Here is a 19,112-nt window from a genome sequence, read left to right on the forward strand (position 1 = left end):
CACTGTCCTGTTCTTCAGTCTCTTCACGCACAAGTATCAAGATACCTTGTTCCGTCAGGCATGAATAAACATACTGCAGACATGGTAAACAAAGCGAGGAAGACGAAAATTTCGCACCTTCGCTTCCGCGCAGACGTAGAGGAGTGAAAAACAAGTACTTCTGTTGTGTCGTTTTGTACAGCATCATTTATCGTCTGTTTCCTCTAAAGACATGTAAAAATGTTTCGCGTACGTGCATGAAAGCGGTACCGTGTGCTTACTTGCTCTTTTATTATTTGTGCACATATATTTTTTGTTTGATTGCTGTCAAATCGAGACGGCCGAGGGCCCGCGTTTCTAGCAGACGACACGCTCTACGGGTGCCGCGCTGCCCGTTCCGCGCCGCCGGTCTCCGCCACTCAGCGCATGCGCACATGGAAGCAAGCTGTTGAGTGGTTTCCACGCGCCTCGACAGATGGCGCTACGCAATGACATAAGTAGAAGGGAAGGCGAAAGCACTCGCGAAAGCGTGAAGAGGAACCGAGGGAGAGAGCAAAGGCATTAGCTAGACCCCCGGCGTCCGCGTTACACGGTTTGTCCCGAGCGAATGCATTGCGCGGCGGCGGAGTCGGCGCTCCTGTTTATCTTACTCCGTGCCCGAGACTCTTGAAACCGGGTATGTAAAACTTCATGTTCGACCTTACATTCCGAACCCGTGACGTTGCTTCAAATGTCAGAGATTTCGTCACGCAACCCAGAGCTGCCGAGGGCAGCTTATGTGCGCAAAGTGTGGCACAACCGGTCACTCTGCTGACGACTCCAATAAGGATGAGGTGCATTGTGCGAACTGCGACGGCAGTCACCCTGCATACTTCATAACTTGTCCAGCCTGGAAGAAAGAAAGGAAATAATTACTGCAAAAGTTAAGGAGAATATAACATTCCGTGAAGAACGACAACGGATCTCCTCGTTATTCTCACTGAAAACATCTTTCACCGAAGTGGTGCAACAGGGGGCGGCACCACAACGGCCTCCGGCGGCAGCCCGGACCACACCTAGCACGCTGAGGCTAACGCCATCCGCCCCTACGGTGGGGGCAGCCAACGCTGCCCTACCACCTCTCAAAGTGTCCACACCAGTGACCTCTACAAAATCCGGCAGCAGCCAGGGCACCGCAGAAGCCACAGGGGTCCTGTCGACCTCCGGCCCGGTGGTGGCGGAGACTTCGTTGCTCGAGATGAAGTCTACGCGACGCACACATCACTCTCTGGAGCGGGTGTCCAGTGCTTTGCAAGAGGCTATGGACACCAGTACAAGCCAAACGGCGCAGGTAGCGTCGAAGGAGCAGCGAGGTTCTCTTGACAGGTCCAAAAAAGACAAAACAGCAATTACAAGGCCTAATAAAGGCCCTGTAACGTAAGTCACTCTCCTCCCTTTTGAGACACACAGCACAATTTTTTTTTATTTCAACATGGACAGCATCATACAGTGGAATATTAGAGGACTACTAAGAAACCTAGATGACGTCCAAGAAATTCTGTAAGTTTAATCCTAAAGCTTGCTGTGTGTGCAAAAAACACATTTAATTTCGAAGCACACTAACGTCCTCCGACAATACGTGACTTTCCGAAAAGACCGCGAGGATGCTGTCGCATCATCTGGCGGTGTAGCCATCATTTCTGATAGAAGTATAGAGTGTCAGCATTTGAAGCTCCAAATGGCCCCTGAGGCAGTGGCCGTTCGAGCCGTACTTTTAAATAAACTCATTACCATCTGCTCCTTGTATATACCACTACATTATGAGCTTCACAGACGCGACTTAGAATCATTAATAGATGAGCTCCCAGAGCCCTATCTGATTCTTGGTGATTTTAATGCACACGGTAGTTTTTTAGGGCGATTCACGCTGTGATGCGTGAGGTTGCGTTATTGAACAGCTGTTTTCTCCTCTGGAGCATGTCTCTTGAATACGAAGGAGCCCACGTATTTTAACCTGGCTAACAAGTCATACTCTGCCATAAATCTTAGCATTTTATCGCTGACGCTTTTACAGTATTTTAAATGGAATGTGCTTAATAACCCGTATGGGAGTGACCACTTCCCAATAATCCCGAGTACGCCGAAACAAGATCAACTTCCCCCGCAGGTCTTTCGGTGGAAGGTGGACTCAGCCGATTGGGAACGGTACCGAACTCTTACTCACATGACATGGACTGAGATGTCTGGTCTAACCATCGATGATGGTGTTACATATTTTACAGCTTTTATAATTGATGCCGCCTGTAAATGTATTACTCAAGCGAGCGGCATAGGTTCCAAGCGGCATGTTCTCTGGTGAAACGATGCATGTAGGCAAGCACTGAGGAACCAGAACAAAGCGTGGGCGCTGCTTCGCGATTCTCCAACAGCAGAAAAGCTGGAAAACCTTAAGCATATTAAATCCCAGGCAAGGAAAACGCGCCGGCAAGCAAGACGAGAGAGTTGGGCAAAGTTTATATCAAGCGTCAACTCGTACACAGATGAGAGGAAAGTCTGGAATAGAGTGAAGAAAGTTAACGGGCAACAAACGTATTCCCTGCCTTTAGTAAATAGCCACGGAGAAAGCCTGGAAGATCAAGCAATCGTTCTTTCTGCGAGATCCCCTGTGTTTGGTAGGAGGCTATTATAATTCCAATTCTGAAGCACGGAAAGGATCCTTCCGCTGTATCAAGTTACAGACCTATAGCATTAACAAGTTGCCTCTGCAAAGTATTTCAAAAAATACACTGTCGCTTACTGCATTTCCTCGAATCAAACAAACTGCTCGACCCATACCAGTGCGGGTTTCGGGAGGGTCGATCCACCAGTGACATCTCATACGCATCGAGGCACGTATCCGTGAAGCTTTTGTTCATAAGCAGTTGTTCTTATCTGTATTCCTTGAAATGGAGAAAGCCTATGATACTACGTGGTGGTTTGGGATATTGAGATACCTCTCACACTATGTATACGCATTAATATGTTCATTGTTTTTGAAAGTCATCTGTCTAATCGTGCATTCCGTGTTCGAGTGGGCAATGTTTTGTCACGGAAATTTGAATAGGAAAACTGAAGTGCCGCAGGGCGGGGTAATCAGCTGCCCGCTCTTTACAGTAAAAATGAATTCTCTTCGTCTATACATACCGCGTTACATCTTTTATTCAACATATGTTGACAATGTGCAGATATGATTTCAATAAAGTTCTCTCGCAATCTGTGAGCGACAGGTCCATCTTGGTCTCAACAAGGTCTCCAAATGGGCTGATGAGAACGGCTTCACTCTGAACCCACAAAAAAGCAACTGTGTCGTTTTCTTCGGAAAAATGGGCCTCCACCCTGATCCTGAAATTGTGTTGCATGGTGAGCGTCTACCTGTAAATAGGAAACATAAATTTTTAGGCATAATTTTAGACGCGAAGTTACCCTTCCTGTAAATAGGAAACATAAATTTTTAGGCATAATTTTAGACGCGAAGTTACCCTTTGTACAGCACATGTAAAGTATCTTAAAAACAAATGTATGTATGAAAAGAATGAATATCTTAAAGTTGCTGTCACGCACAACCTGGCGTAGTGATATAAAATGTCTTATGCACTTGTATAAAAGCCTCATACGCACACGACTAGACTATGTAGCCATAGTTTACCAGTCGGCTACTCCAACTGCTCTGAAGATGCTGGACCCTGTCCACCACTTAGGCATTCGCCTGTCCACAGGCGCCTTTAGAACAAGCCCAATGGAAAGCCTTTAGGTTGAATCGGATGAGTGGGCACTTCATCTGCAGAGAACATTGCTTTGAAGAATGGTGGCACGCAGCTTCATTTCTAGCTTGGCTAGCTTATCTTCTACCACCGTCCTTTGCTTCTGCGCATTCTTTAGTTCGTTTTCTAGCTTCGCAACCCGCCTAGGTAGCATATCCTTCTGCTCTATAGACGGTCTAGTCGCGTTCCTAGCGCACACATCCTACTGATAAAAACTGCCTTGTTTGCTTCGCACACTGAGTCAAGCCGCCTTGCTTCAAAATCGTAGGAACGTTCGCACTCAGAACACCGCACACGTGGGTTCCTCCTAGTACCGGCTATCATTTTAGAAAAAAAATACAATAAATACAGTTTTTCGTTACCTACTTATATCTAACTAAAAAGACCAAGAAACTTAAAAGCATAGAAATAATATATATATATATATATATATATATATATATATGTATATATAGATTGCTCAGTTAACCCAACACTTATAAAAATATAAAAACAAACTGAGCGAAAAATCAAATAAAAGAAACTCATCTGTTTGGCGCGCTGCTCCTGCTGCGCTCAGAAGCCTCTTACAATAGGTACGTCTGTTCCCTTCGGCGTCACTTGGAAGAGTGACGCGGGCTTCGCGCCGAGGTGATGATGACGATCATTTATTGGCATCCCCTTCGAAACCGGCGGTGACAATGGTCACCTAGCCTCCTTGAGTTACTCATGTATGCTATACATGCTTTTCATTCTAGCATTTTTGTATACATCTCTTTATTCTTTTTTTATCTTCCTCAAAACTTCTATATCTTGTACCGCTACCTATGCGTGTACCGCATTCGGTCGTATGAATATCATCCCTGCTTTTTTCCAACAATACTCTAAACGTCTGTTGCTTGTCTCGACTGCTGTACGGTTGATGCTTCCGCCTACTTTAAATCCAAGCACTTCTGAAGGTGTACGTTACCTCTGGGTATCACTGGGTGAATCCCTTCGCCTTCCATTGCGATGTACCGAGTGGTCTCCAAATTATTGCTGCAGCATACCCATGGCTGATCTAGTTGCGAATATTTGCTCCGCTATGTTTTTGTCCTTAGCAACTCAGGATGCACGGAGGCGAGTGCCATCTCGTAGATGTCCAAGGAACATAACTAAAATGTCGCGCGCAACCTCCACTGTGATTGGTTGGCCTATTCGGCTAGAGAACAGCCATGCAGCACCCACAGTCACGATAACCCGGCGACGTTCGCAATCAAATTCTTGGCTTTTAAAACTTTAATTCACAAGAAGACGTGACTGGGACAACTGGGGAAAAAAGCAGCTGCATGCCTGCTGCATATACTGGAACTTTCCTAAAGAACGTTTTTTTCTTTAATTTTTGATGCTCAAGCATCCAATGGCCCGTTGAGCGAAAGCGCCGGCGTCTGCAGCAGCGAAATGGCACCTTAATTTCCATTGGCTGCGATTCCACGTCATGTGCGCCCCTCGACGGAGCAGAATGGGCGAAAGGGAACATCTGGTGTTTCGCGGGTGTGCCAGGTGTTGCGTGAGGGCATCTACGTGACGTCACGTCGCCCTCGCTCTCGCAAGCCTGTGTTATCTGCGCGTTCCCTGTCCACGCAAGTTTTGTTACCTTGCCCAACTGCCATAGAATCTAATGAGGACGATCCCGAGTAAGCCGCGGTGATTTTGACATCACCGCTTGCGTCGTGCCGGGGCTTGGGGATGGAAATTTCGCTCCAGTAGCATGATGTCATAAAGCAAAGTGCACAGGCCTCCTCCTATCTAGGAGGCGCTGATCTTACCCACTGGGCTCCAGTAGCGCCTCTAGGCGGCGTTAGCCAAGCGTATGAACGCACTCGCTCGCCCGCGAGGAGTTCATTACTCGAAGGACCGCTCCGCAGCGTTCAAATGGACATTAATGATTTCGCATTCGCAACTCATAAGAAGTTCTTAGGTGTCCTCGGTTCTTTTTTGTGGAAATGTCATGTGTCTCGTTATCAAATTACCATAAATATTGGTGAATTCATCTTTCTATAGGTGCGTCAATACAAGAAAAAAAAACAGATAAACACTTGCTGCAGTTTAACATCTAAAGGCCGGAGTAGATATAGCACCCCACAAAAATTTTAAAAGTGGGCCGTTTTCCTTCCCAAAGTTAAAGAGGGCATTTGAGGGACACCCTAGTGAAGACTACGCATATTTCCGGTGTATTTTAATTTTGTAAAGAGTGCTCATAGCATGTGCATGACCACTCTTGCATCATTTACACAGTGTGCATTATCCTATAGAAGAATGTCATAGCACTGAGCCATTACTTACTTGTAATGTATAATACAAGAGCGTAAAAGGAATTCCTGTCAGATCTTGTCATAACATTAAAACATTATTTTCTGTAACTTCTAATGCAGGAAAGTCATTTCCCTAAAATTGACGAAATAAAACTGCGGGAGCGAAAGTTCAGTTTTAAAAGCTTAGGTGTCAACCAGACTACCTATGGCCTCTGTTATAATATCTATGTGCTATATGCGACTGTTCATGAAGTAGGTCAAAGCGTGCGCAATGACATCCTGTATTATCATTGTATCATCCGTTTTCAACACCTTTTAGTATACTACATTGCACTCAGTAGTAATCTTGGAATCGCACCGAGGAAAAAGAGCAGTTAATGTAGGTGGTTCGTATTCATTCCGATAAAAAAGAGCGTGCGCATTTAAATTGAATTAGAGTAGTCAATGTGCGCAGCGCATTCATTACACACAAGCGTTGAGGTACGTGTCGGTATGCTTTGGTACTTTTTTGATGAAAGGAAGACACCATCGGCCAACAACTTTCAAATTAAAACGAACAGTAAGTCATTCCTTGAATAACAGCCTTCGAGAAGAAACACCTGGTGAACAGGTTGAACAGGCTGCATACAATTATCCTTGCAGCAAATTATTATTTCGCTATAGTTGTTAGTAATGGTGAGTAAATGCATCTTTATAGATGACCTTTATTCTACAAAAAATATTTTATTTTATACATGGAGGTTAAGTAGAACGGATACAATACATCGAAGCGAAAAGGACGCAGCGGAATATATTATGTATGTTTCTGTGATACTTAAGGTGCTGGAGGGATGCATCCACCTGATACATGACAACTTTGTATTCTCAACGATTGTTTCCAGTATTCTTTGATGAGTCAGCCTCCGTCTTCATTTCTGTAGAAGAAAGAAAGATGCTATATTTATTATTACTTCGTATATAGGGCACAGTTATGTTTACCACATTCACTTTAAATGCTGAAAGGAAGCTGGCTGTCGACATGCAAGATTACCGAAAAATTACCTTTCCTTTCTGTTTTCATGAGGGAGGAAAATATGTGAGTGCGTGAATAGCGTGGTCTGATGTTTGAGGGAAGGTAACCTCTAGTTGACGTTTGGCTAGCATTCATTAGAAAGGAGAGACCTGAGAGGTGACAAAGGAAGCTCGTGAACATGTCGAGAATTTTCAACCGTTCGATGTGCCGCCGTCTTGAAAGAAGCTGTAGGTTTTATTTCTAGAGAGTAGCTGTAGGTGAAAAATGTTGCTCAAAGGGCCGGTAAATAAAACGAACAGATATCTTGGAACTGGCTGAATACAATTAATCTGGCACCGTTTGTACAGCTTCCAAACGGAGGATGCACATTCTAATATTTGACGAATCAATGTTTTGTATGGCACTAGTTTAGTGTCCCTCGGGGCAACAGACAAGCTGCGGCGGAGATCACGAAGTCTTCTTAGCGCTTTACAACACATGTAATTTTTATGTTTGGACCAAGAAAAAGTGTGTGTAAATATAACTCCTAAATACTTGTAGTGCGAAACTCTTGTCAGGAGTACACCGTTGCAATTGTAATGAAAGAAAAAGTTCATGTGCCTGTTAGTAAAAGATATAACAGTTTTCTTAAAATTGATGTTCATTTTCCACGTAGCACAACATTTGTAAAACGCAGCAACGGCATCCCCCTATAGGCGCTGATGATCAGCTTGAGAGCCAATGGGGTTGCGCATCACACAGTCGTCTGTGTAGAGACGTTTCTTTGAAGTAACCTGTTTTGGGAGGTCACAATTAGGCAATGAGAATTACAGCGGACCAAATACAAATCCCTGCCGAATCCCAGACGTAACGTCAACCGGATATTATTCCGCCGAATCTTAGCATACGCATTGTAATCGCAAACAGAGGAAACTAGAAATCGAGGAAACCAACTGAGGATTATTTAGACTGTTGCGGTGTTTTAAAAGCAATTTAGAGCGTATTACATTGTGAAAAGCTGTGCTAAATAAACTGAAATGGTCTCACTCTGATTACCTAGGTCAGTATGAAGAGAAAGATCATGGGTCAATTCGGTGAATTGGGTCACGGTACTAAAAGCGCGCCTGAAGCCATGTCGAAAACGGGTGATCAAGTTATTATTTTCAAGAAAGACCATGATATGCTTATAGGTAATTTGCTCAAATATCTTACAGGAGGTTGATGTAAAAGAAATAGGCATATATTTTGATGAAAGCTCTCTGTCACCTGATTTATATAAGGGCAGTACCTTTTCTCTTTTCCTGGAAGGAGGAGCAACACATATCATTGCTTCGTTACTTTTGCAGTTTTCGACTGTCCCACATACCAACCGCCGGTCATATTAGTGCAATTGATAGCAAAATGAGCGAGATGAATTAAACTTGATGAGTATTGTTTATTTCCTGTACTTGATCTTCTCAGACATTATTTACAGTGGTATTGTGTCTACACTATTCAGGGACTTCTGAAATATAATGAATAACCTATAAATATAACCTATAGCTTTCCGTAGTGCTAACTGCAATAGTCATTTATGGGAACGAATACGAATCAAATAGTCATGACAGGAAATTAAATATCAGCCCAATACTTTTCCAAAAGTTCTAGATAATCAGCAACATCTTACTTTACACATTCAGAAATTTCAAGCAAAAAGAAAAAAAGAAAGAACACTATGCACTGAGATAAGCCTCTGCATGAAAGTAAATATAAAATATTCGAGTGGTTATTTTGTCGCAGTGCACTGATATAATTTCCTTGTAGCAGTGGCTATAGCATTCATGGGGCCATTTGGTCATCATATCTTGAATAAACGTTTGGCAATAAAAGTGAACAAAATGCTCATTAATATCGCTACTTCAAAAATGATGCGAACTTACCAGATTAATGCCAAGAGCAAGATTACCAGAAAGCTCCAGAATAGAATTCGATAGATAAACGACGCCATTATTCATGAGAAAATTCGTCCGAATGGTGCGAAGTGAGCACCGGGGTCACACGAGCATTGGACAGCAGCTTTGTCTCAATACCAACAGTGTGCCCATAGCATATACTATGAAATGTTCCGTCGCATCACATTCGGGTAGTGAAAAAACGTAAAGATAAAAAGGAACCCCTCGCTCTTTCCGATCCTCTTTATTCGAATGCTTGCTAGTCGGTGTTGCTTATTTAGTACAGGTTCTACCCTCCATTGAACAACAATATATTCGGCTCATTATTCCAAACGTTGAATATTGAAGAATTGTTCTCGCATGGCTATTTGCATCGTTATTTTCGGGGAATAATAGGAGAACCTTGTTGTGCGAGGGAAAAATTACGAGCGAAAATATCGCTGGTAATATTGAAAATAGTATATATATATATATATATATATATATATATATATATATATATATATATATATTGGACATACGCCGCCGTCCAACGTTTATATCTAAGTAAAAATAGTAGTTACGTTACTTTTAGAAATCTCCACTGTCCGAAATACCAACCACCTGTCACGCTAGTGGAATTGATAGCGAAATTAGTGGTATGGCGCGTATTGTTTATTTGCTCTACTTGATCTTCGCAGAACTTATTTACACTGGTGCTGTTGTGATAGGTTACGGTAACGCAGCCCAAGAATCTTTTTAATACGCTGTTTTTCTCACCTTGAGATTTTTTCATCAGGATATTAATGACAGCCGGTTTCATCTGCTTTTCTTCGAAATCCTTCCGGTCAAGTACCGCAAGGCCTTTAATGCTTCTGATGCCTAAATCTTCCAAGATGGTAACAATTTCGTGAATGTCCTTTTCCGAGTAGTATCCATACTGGCTGAACATGTCGTGAATTGCGATGATTAGATCACTGAAACAAAATCGAGGTCATGTTCAAAGATTGAACAGCAGATTACTACAATGGTAACACAATTTGAGGTACACTCTAAGTTGTCACACTTTGGGCCTTGTGGGAGGCGGCGAGAAGAGGTAGCTGCCGTGGCCGCGGCTTATTTAGACCAGCCAGCCATGATGTCGCATGATCTCGGAAGCGGCAGATACAGCGGCCGGTACGGTCGCGAGCACTAGCATGTTTTTTTGTCGCGCGCTACCAGCCCGTGAGCCGCCTTCTTCTTCGCCGGCTCTGGACGCGATAGTGGCGCCGCTACGGAGCCCCCTTTCTAGTGTGAATAGCAATTAAAATATGTGCAAAAGGCGCACGCATACACTCTAAAAACGAAGAGATTTCCGGGAACTCTCTTTGAGGGAGTATCTGCTTGTCCCATATTTCACTCCCTTTTCCAGAGTAAAACGCCTCCATCTCGCACAGAGTACAGAAACTTCCTCGGGCCGAGTATTAATACTCCGCCTAAACCTAAACCGACTGCTAGAACTCTTCTAGAGTACGAATACTCCACTCTACAAGAGTATTAGTGCTCCCCCGAACAGAGTGCTTGTACTCCACCCCACAAGAGTATTAGTACTCCCCCGAACCGAGTGCTTCTACTCCAACAAACAAAAAGCTTGTACTCCTCCTAACAGAGTGTTTGTACTCCTCCTATCAGAGTGATTGTACTCCTTCAAACAGAGTGCTGGTACTCCTCGAAATTGTGTGAAAGGACTCGCGATGTCGTGCCAAGGTCACATCCGAAGCGATGCACAACACTTACATGTCCGAGATATTTGATTTCTTCATAAGCAGCTCCTGCAATTATGCTTGGTGAATTGGATTTGATGCTTAGTCGCCGGGTCACTTGAACGAAACATCTTTTTCTTAAAAGTTGTTTTCCGGAAATTTACGTTATGTGAGCATATTGCCCACTGTCATTGAAAAGAAAAGTGTACAATCATTGCATTCTACCGGTGCTAACAAATGGGGCAGAAACTTTGAGGTTAACAAAGAAGCTCGAGAACAAGTTAAGGACCGCACAGAGAGCGATGGATGGATGGATGGATGCAAAACTTTAATAAAAGTCCTGAGGTACGCGACTCAGCGCGCAGCGGGCCGCTCCCACGTTGGGACAGTCAGGCCATGCCCGACCGCCGCATCGTGGGCCCTCTGGACAGCCCATAGTTGCGCCCCGGCACCGAATTCTACAATAAATTTGTAGAATTCGAATTCATGGTCATGATACCGGACAGAGAGCGATGGAACGAAAATTATTAGGAGTAACGTTAAGAGACAGGTAGAGAGCAGTGTGGACCAGAGAACAAACGGGGATAGCCGATATTCTAGTTGACATTAAGCAGAAGAGATGGAGCTGGGCAGGCCATGTAATGCGTAGGATGGATACCCGATGGACCATTAGGGTTGCAGAATTGATACCAAGAGAAGGGAAGCGCAGTCGAGGTCGGCAGAAAACCAGATGGGATGATGAAGTTGGGAAATTTGCAGGCGCAAGTTGGAATACGCTAGCGCAAGACAGGGGTAATTGGAGATCGCAGGGAGAGGCCTTCGTCCTGCAGTGGACATACAATATAGGACGATGATGATGATGATGATGATGATGAGCATATTTCATGTAGCTGGCTCTCCAGCAATGGCATATGGACAAACGTGCTAGCGTAAAGCGAGCAATTGCGTGTGTTTCCGGAGCAAGTGTGTGACAGCAGGAAGTTGACTAGTACACCATGATTTCGACGGCAATAGCTTTATTGACAAGCTATTGCCCTCCGGTGACTATACAGAAAAATCTATTCCATTGTGACGTAGCTGATCGCGAAGGTGGTCTCGTTGTTTAAGCAACATTGTTCTATTGGTTGTGACGCATGCGAAGGACAGTTTAGGTTGACTGTTCATCAGACGTGCAAATTGAGCGTTATTTAGTGCGCGCGCATCGGATGTCGCCTTTTTAATGATTGCGTGATGGCTATGCGACGCGAAGCACGCGGCGAACATTTGAAACGTTAGTTGGCGTTGGCAAGACAGAGGTACGCCTGAGCAGGTGGTAGGGTATCGGGATTTTCTTTTCGAGGAACTTTGTTCAATCCCACAATACTGCCCGCAATCGTCTCAATGACAGACGAGTGAGACGAAGGCAGAAAGGAATTTTCAATGCGTAAACATTTCTATGGTTCCCGATCGAGAAATCTGCCCGTCCGTCCTTCGCGTGTGAAGATGGCTTTGAAGCTTTCAAGATAGAGCAACCAGCTATGTTTGACCACAAAAGTTGCTCACAATTTGTCTTGCATTATTTACAAATTATTCCTCGGATTCTTGAGTATGACAGCCCACAAACAAATGTCATGAAACAAAACACCGGCAGCGCATGCATTTTATGTTAAATCTTGTCAAACTAAACATTAAAAGATGATCGCTTTCATAATAGAGTCCGCAGCAATGTTTTTGCCATCTGTGGAAAACGAAGACGACGCACGCGCGAGCAGTATATAGCACAAGCGCGTCTCTGTGACCATGTGGCATGTGCAATCAGGCAGGCACTAGGCAAACATTCAGCAAACCAGAGCTGTGGATCAGCCGTGGCTACGGATCGGAACGTCATCAGCGCACCTGGAGCCGCCACCTGCAGTAGTTTTCTCATCAGTTGAAGAAAACTTCACTAAGAACCAAGGTAAACATCCTGTGTGGTTCACGTTATTCTCTATGCTAACACTACGGTGAGTGCTACTGTGTTCCTTTGGGACAATAAACGTCCTAAATTTATGGTTTACTAACTTTCAATATTCTTGAAATGCCTGCCCTTCACCATCACGTCCTCAACTAAAGTGCGAACAATTCCTGAAAATTCTGCCCACGCCTATATTCTGGCTTGACATGTGCTTATGTTTTCGAAATATCATCCGACGTACATATGCTGATCTCGTTTTTTTTCTTCCTCGGATGGAGGATCCGGGGCCAACACTTGTCCCATAGTATACCACGGTCCTGTGAAGAAAAGAAAGGAATATATAAGGACGTATGCGATGATAAAAAGCGAAGGACTCCGGAAACAAATGTTGCGGTTTATTCTTCGAACTTCATTTGTGTAAATAATAGGCTATACATAGAAATAAATTTGTAGAATTCGAATTGATGGTCATGATACCTAATTATATAAATCGCAAGTTAATTAGCTTGGTTATTGTTTTTTGTTGGTGTTGTTGTGGTGTTTCCTTGCTTAGCGAGGAACGCGTAATAGTTAAAGGCAAGCAAACTTAATAGGCGACAATGTATTCTTTGGCTAATTAACAAGACAAAAGAAGTGGATTTTAAACTCTAAAGTACATTAAGAACAGAAGAACACGCTGCAAACAACTATGCAAAATGCAAGAACGCCCGTGTGCTTGTGTTGCAGTGCACATAAAAGAACCCCAGGTGGTCAAAATTAATGGAGCCCTCCACTACGGCGTGCCTCATAATCAGAACTTGTTTTGGCACGTAAAACCCCAGAAATAAGGTAATAAATTTAGGAATGCGATAGAACAAAGTTTTGCATAAGGAATATACAAATACATAAGAATTTTTGTGATATGTTCATCGAGATTACCGCAGGCTTAAGAAATGCGTTAGTTGGTAGTTGGAGACATGATAAGTTCAGAGAAACAGCCGTTCGGCACCATCAGACAACGACGAAAGCAGTCCGCAATTAGCTACAAGTCACTTCGCAAACTATCTGGTCGGTAGTGCTCAATGTAGATGCGAAATGGTCTCTGAATAGATCAACTGAACGCCTTATTCCACGTGATAAGACATCAACACGGAGTGTTTCAGAAAATGCATTTGAAATTGTTAAAAAATATGGCAGGTGCGGTGATAACGTGATATATACTGAGTGTTTTTAGTAGATGCGTAGATTTTAAAATGTTGGATTTGGTAATTATAGAAGCAATCGTAAATTTTACTACGTCTGTTAAAGCAAGACTGTCGAGGAAAACGAAGCAAAGAACCAGGGCAGCACCCGCCTGTTCTTTCCGTCGTTTCCCTCATGGCACACCTAACCTTCGCGGACCCCGCCACTTAACTTGCCGTCGCAAACGCCGTCGTACGACCCACCAATCGGCTACCATAGCTTGGCTGCAAGGATCGCCCACCAGTCAACCACTAGTTCGGAAGACACACTTCTGCTACATCGTCGAGTGTCGGCTACTGTGGATCCATTGTGGAGAAGCCGGCCACGTTTACAGCAATTGCCCGTTTCGTGACCCTGGATACTAAAACTCCGCACCTGCATTTCTCCGCGCTCGTTTCGATACCCGCTGCGATAGCGACGTTTCCATGGCGTCCCATCCCTTCGTTGCACCGAATCGTCGATCTCGTTCCCCGTGACCTGCGCCAAGCTCTCAACCGCACCATCGCAGTTACGCTGAAGCAGTCCGGGCCATACCCCCTGAAACGCTATGTGGAAACTAACAGCACAGACATTTGAGGGAAAGGTTGCCGCCCGACGAGATGCTACAACACCCCCAGCGCCAAGAAATCGACTACAACTACAAGCGGGTAACACGACGTTGACCGCACCCCAACAAAATTGCTACCGCCAACTTTACTATTTTCGTAGACGGAGGTCAAGTGTCAAGAAGTTCGCAAACTTCCTAATGATTAGACAAACTCAAAGCAACCTGTAACTCCGAGTCTGAGTAGGCCCGGCTGAGGAGCATTTTGGTGAGCTTGAGTCCGAGTGAGGAAGGGGTCGGCGGGGGGGGGGGGGGGGGGGTCACTCGTGCGGTGTACGTAGCGTACACCGCATGAGTGAAAAGTTGACAGTCACTTTAGCATACGCTACAGAGGATAAACGCCAAAGCCTGCGCGCTCACGAGCCGTTCATTAAATTAAGTAGACATTATCATTCGATCACGATGTTACTTCCTGTTACTTGTTTTCTTTTCACTGTAGGCTTAGGTAGTTCTTCCTCCGAAGACGTAGTTTCCATAACGCGACACAGAGAGTTCAGTAGTGAAGATAGACTGAAGCGCGCCGCCTCCGCGCCGCGTTTTATACGAGCCACACGTCATCACACTGGCTTGTTTCGATGACGCGCCTAACCGGATTTACACATAGCCATCGTATCATTGGTTGCGGTAGACATGTTAGACACCTAATTCACATTTTATTCACTTTTTCACCTTAGATTCGCGTTAATTCACATTTGATGCACCCTAATTCACTTTACTCTACTTCATTGACCTTTGCATTAACGTAATAACCCTCAGATTCACTTTCATGTTTAAAACACTTAAGTCAGATTGAAACGTATCACCTCTAATCACTTATCATGCCACTAACTGCATTGCTTTACTTCAATGTCCCTTTGAGTTACGTGATTTACTTTAGATCCACATTTAACACTTAAAACACGTAATTCACATTTGAACGTATCACCTCTAATCCCTTATAATGCCATTTAATGCGTCTGAGACACCACTTGAACTTTTTGTTTGAGCGGCTTTTTCGCTTGTACCATCTTGGTCTTCTTGAGCGCAAGCACAGGAGCCTGTGGCATGCGGCACTAAGTGTGTCTAACGGTGGCGCCGAAATGTTTTGCGCTTATTCAGTGGTCACCTGAATTCTGGTTCCCTAAAGCCGGACGCTCGTCGGATTTTTCGACGCATGAGCCATCTAAGGCTTTGGCCTTAGTAATAATAAAAAAATCTGCGGACGCCATGCGCAATGAGAAGCGGGTTAGGTGAAGCTTTCATAGGTGTTTGTATAGATAGCTGTTTCTGGTTAGCAATAATGAGCAAGTAGTGATCACGTACATGCAAGTAAAGATTGGTGGACTTCGGTGCAGACCGGCTGGCTACTCTGGGTTGAGTAAGAGGATAAATGGAATTAATGACGGTAAGAAAGGACACGAGCAAAAGGAAACACAGCGCAAAGAACCTGAATGTAGAGCATAAGATTTCCGACGATGTCTTGCCGTGTGTTACTTTCGCATTCACCACGGCTCAGCAATAGACAACACGAGATACACTGTTCCGTCTTCTTCAGGGTCGCGAAGTGATTATATATGCTAGATGCAATGCTGCCGCTTCAGTGTGCATCATGGCATCGACATGGATGCCAGACTCACTCAGGCATTTGAAGAAGCCCGGCAGCTTGAACGCGTAGGGATCCATCAGCAGCGGTATTACGACTCGAGGCGCTATAATCTTCGTGACCAGCCAGTCTCCTACGAGCACGGAGAAAGAGTCAGGGTGTGGACTCTTAAATTCGCCATCTCTGTCTCTCGGAAAAATTGTCTAGGCGGTACTTTGGGCTGTTTAAAGTTCTACGCTGTTTCACTGCTGTTTATTTCGAGATTGTTCTCGACAATAACCATATCATGCCCAAAGAATGTGCTCGTGGCCCGGATGAAGCAATACTTTTCAGAATGACTCAATTGCACCGAAGGCGTGTGCAGATTCTGACGCTGTGACTGTGGAGCATTGAGGCCACGCTCTCTTCGAAGGGTGGCTAATGCCACATAATAAAGCTATACTGTCGAGGTCAACGGACATGGGCAGCACCCACGGTTCTTCCAAGTAAGACGAAATTGGCGCTTCAGCTTACAAAATGTTGACTTTGCCACGCCGTGATCCTGTCTCTTGTTGTAAATCATTGCGACAATATGACACTGACTTTTGTCCGACAGTCAAACAAATTAGCTTAATGCGAGGTTTGAAAAGCCCGTCATCCAGAGTGTTTATACCTGATTACATGCACACCAATTGCCGACGCTCATAATTTACGCAGCGTAATGAGTTGCAGACGCTGGGACCCAGAAAGTAAAACTGAATTCCCCGAAAAAGAAAATTGCATAAAAGCTAGGGGAATACAGCAGAATGTCGAATACAAAAAAAAAAGCCAGGGTCCGCATTAGCCTGCGATCTAGCTCTCTTTAGATTGGCCCGATTCGGCTAACTTCAAACATAAATATATAACGAATATCTCGACATATTTGAGTGCCACGAAATAATATAAGGTGTAAGTGACAACTGTCTGAAAGAGTTCTTTTGCAGGAGAGCTGCTCTTCTAGCGCCTGATGCCTCAGTAACTGAGCGAACTCAATAAGTTTCGGACTTTCAATAAGAATGACTCGCATTTATTTAGCCGACCAAACGCTTGTCTCAATTTAGGCAGATCATCTTATTATTTGTCTAGCTGCAGAAGGTTTTCATACAAACAGAAGGTTCTGCGGCACTGGACAATAACATTTTCTTGTTAAGAGAACGCAGCGGTCTATTCGCGTCCAGTTACGTGCTCTTTTCTTCTTCCACTAGTGCTGCTGTCATGGTAGAGATGTTACTGAAGCTAGCAATCGATATTTTGCAAGCGCCTAAAATGACCACAGTTCTTGACGTGAACAGCAATAAAAGAATATTTCAAGTAATAGAATCGATTCGGTATTTGTTTCAATATTGGAAGGCTGCTGTTTTTGAATATTTCTATGTGATTGGATTGGTTGGGGTATTTCGATATTTCTACACTAGCTTCTATGCCAAATATGACAAACACTGCTGGAAAACACCGCGCCACCAGATCCAACACAAACGTCGACGAGTAAAACTACGCAACGTGTGAGGGGGATACTACTAGCAGGTGAACTTTACGACATTGCCTTTCGGCGCACTTCAAGAGCCTAATGGTATGGCTATTGATAGTGGCGTGAACGCCCCTTTTTTATTGCGGCCGCTGAGAAGAGAGATTTATTGTGAACGATAAAGTAAAATAGAGTTGTCTTTCCTTTCCTTGCCTAACGCATATAACGGTGTTTGCGAATTTTATTTTCGTTCAGTCAACTCAAACTGTGATGCTTTAATTAGAAAACGCCTTTTGTTTCAGAAAGTATGTTCCCTCCTCACATAGTCACGCTTTAGTCGCTGTTCCCATACGCCCCCTTACCGGTGACATTTGCTTCCGCGCCGCTTTTCTCCAAAAGTTATGCAACCCATTTGGATCGACCTTGCTAACAGCGTTCTAAATCAGCGGAAAAAAGGACGGTGCAAAATGCACAGTGACACTACCCAGTTCGCCGCTCTTACGCGAAGCGAAGCGGCAGCGGGCAAGACGAGCGCGACAAGCGGCGAAAAACATATTAGGAAAACGCCGTTCTAACAATAAAAGAAACGACAATCTAACCACTCCACCAATGCTATCTCGGCTTTAAATAAGTGGTATATTTTTTAGTTAAAAGCGTTATGAACCTTCTTTGCTTTATATGAAAGCCCTTAACACATTGAAATGTATCCCTCATCCGAAGATACTTGAGCAAGAAAGGAGAGATGGCTAGGTAATGACGAACATCTTGCTTTCGGAATGTGCTTTTAACCCTCGGGAGCGAATACATATACTTTCCAGTTTTGCTTAATTTCATTCACATTTTTCCCATTTCAACAAGGAAAACACAGATAGAAATACAATAGAGAACGTCAAGTGCAGATCAGGCATATTAAAGCAGAAAATTCATGCCAAACTCACTCGTGCTCGTAGAGGATTCCAAGCAGGATAGCTTCAGTAGTAAAGTAAGCACTCACAAATTGGAGGCGTACTTCACTTTCAATGGCGATCGCGCTCTGCCTACTGTTGCTACGTGCCCAAAGCTTGATACTTTCCTGCAAACACCGTCCGGAGTTGCACACGATAAAGCGCTGACGCCATGTCCGACATTGCAGCATTTCTAGAGCTGCCAGCTGTAAGCGGATGTGATAAAGGACGCATATCGGTGACGAGCGCTAACTCTACGGGAAACGCCAGGGTCAGATACCGGACTTGCAGAAATTGAGGATTCTTATCGGTTGTAGAGATATGGCGAAAAAGTATGTATATGTAGGGGGTACGAGATAACTTAAGCCATTGTTCAAAAAAAGGTCACAGGCATATGCACAGCACACGCAGCTCAGCCACAAAGTAAGCTGGAGAAGTGGCTCCATAGGAGTTTAATTTTCTGTACAAGCACTACAGCGTCTTCGCGGCGAAGCCAATTCGCGTCGTCTTCACGAGAACAGGCAGGCAGGCAAAGAACTTTATTATTATCCGGAGGCGGCGCTCGACCCCCATTAGGGGGTGACACCGGTGGGCCACTCCCACGACGGGACGGGGAGGTTAAACTCCACGGCCATGTCGCGGGCCCTCTGGATGGCCCTAAGCTGGTCTCT

The 19,112-nt window shown here is 44.4% G+C and overlaps 2 protein-coding genes across 5 annotated transcripts in view; both read right to left on the bottom strand.

The window, feature by feature from the left end:
- Window positions 1-18,647, bottom strand: part of LOC119431241 (uncharacterized) — a 56,255-nt gene extending 37,608 nt beyond the window's left edge. The window contains exons 1-4 of one of the 4 annotated variants that reach the window (XR_007463689.1): window positions 18,436-18,622; window positions 12,849-12,924; window positions 9,713-9,909; window positions 6,689-6,945 (exon numbers count right to left, since the gene is read on the bottom strand). Coding sequence is in view for 1 of the 4 variants with exons in the window: in XM_049656712.1 (XP_049512669.1) it covers window positions 6,896-6,945; window positions 9,713-9,909; window positions 18,436-18,632 (444 nt within the window). In the remaining 3 variants the exon portion in view is untranslated. Of the gene's footprint in view, window positions 1-6,467; window positions 6,946-9,712; window positions 9,910-10,792; window positions 10,812-12,848; window positions 12,925-18,435 lie in introns of those variants that run through there. The other 3 variants (XM_049656712.1, XR_007463691.1, XR_007463690.1) reach the window with 3 other exon arrangements.
- LOC125941049 (acyl-coenzyme A thioesterase 13-like) overlaps window positions 1-19,112 on the bottom strand; it is a 149,661-nt gene that overhangs the window by 94,634 nt on the left and 35,915 nt on the right. The gene's annotated exons all lie outside the window — the stretch shown is intronic.

The sequence above is a fragment of the Dermacentor silvarum genome, chromosome 10, assembly GCF_013339745.2.
Source record: "Dermacentor silvarum isolate Dsil-2018 chromosome 10, BIME_Dsil_1.4, whole genome shotgun sequence".
Classification (NCBI taxonomy): domain Eukaryota; kingdom Metazoa; phylum Arthropoda; class Arachnida; order Ixodida; family Ixodidae; genus Dermacentor; species Dermacentor silvarum.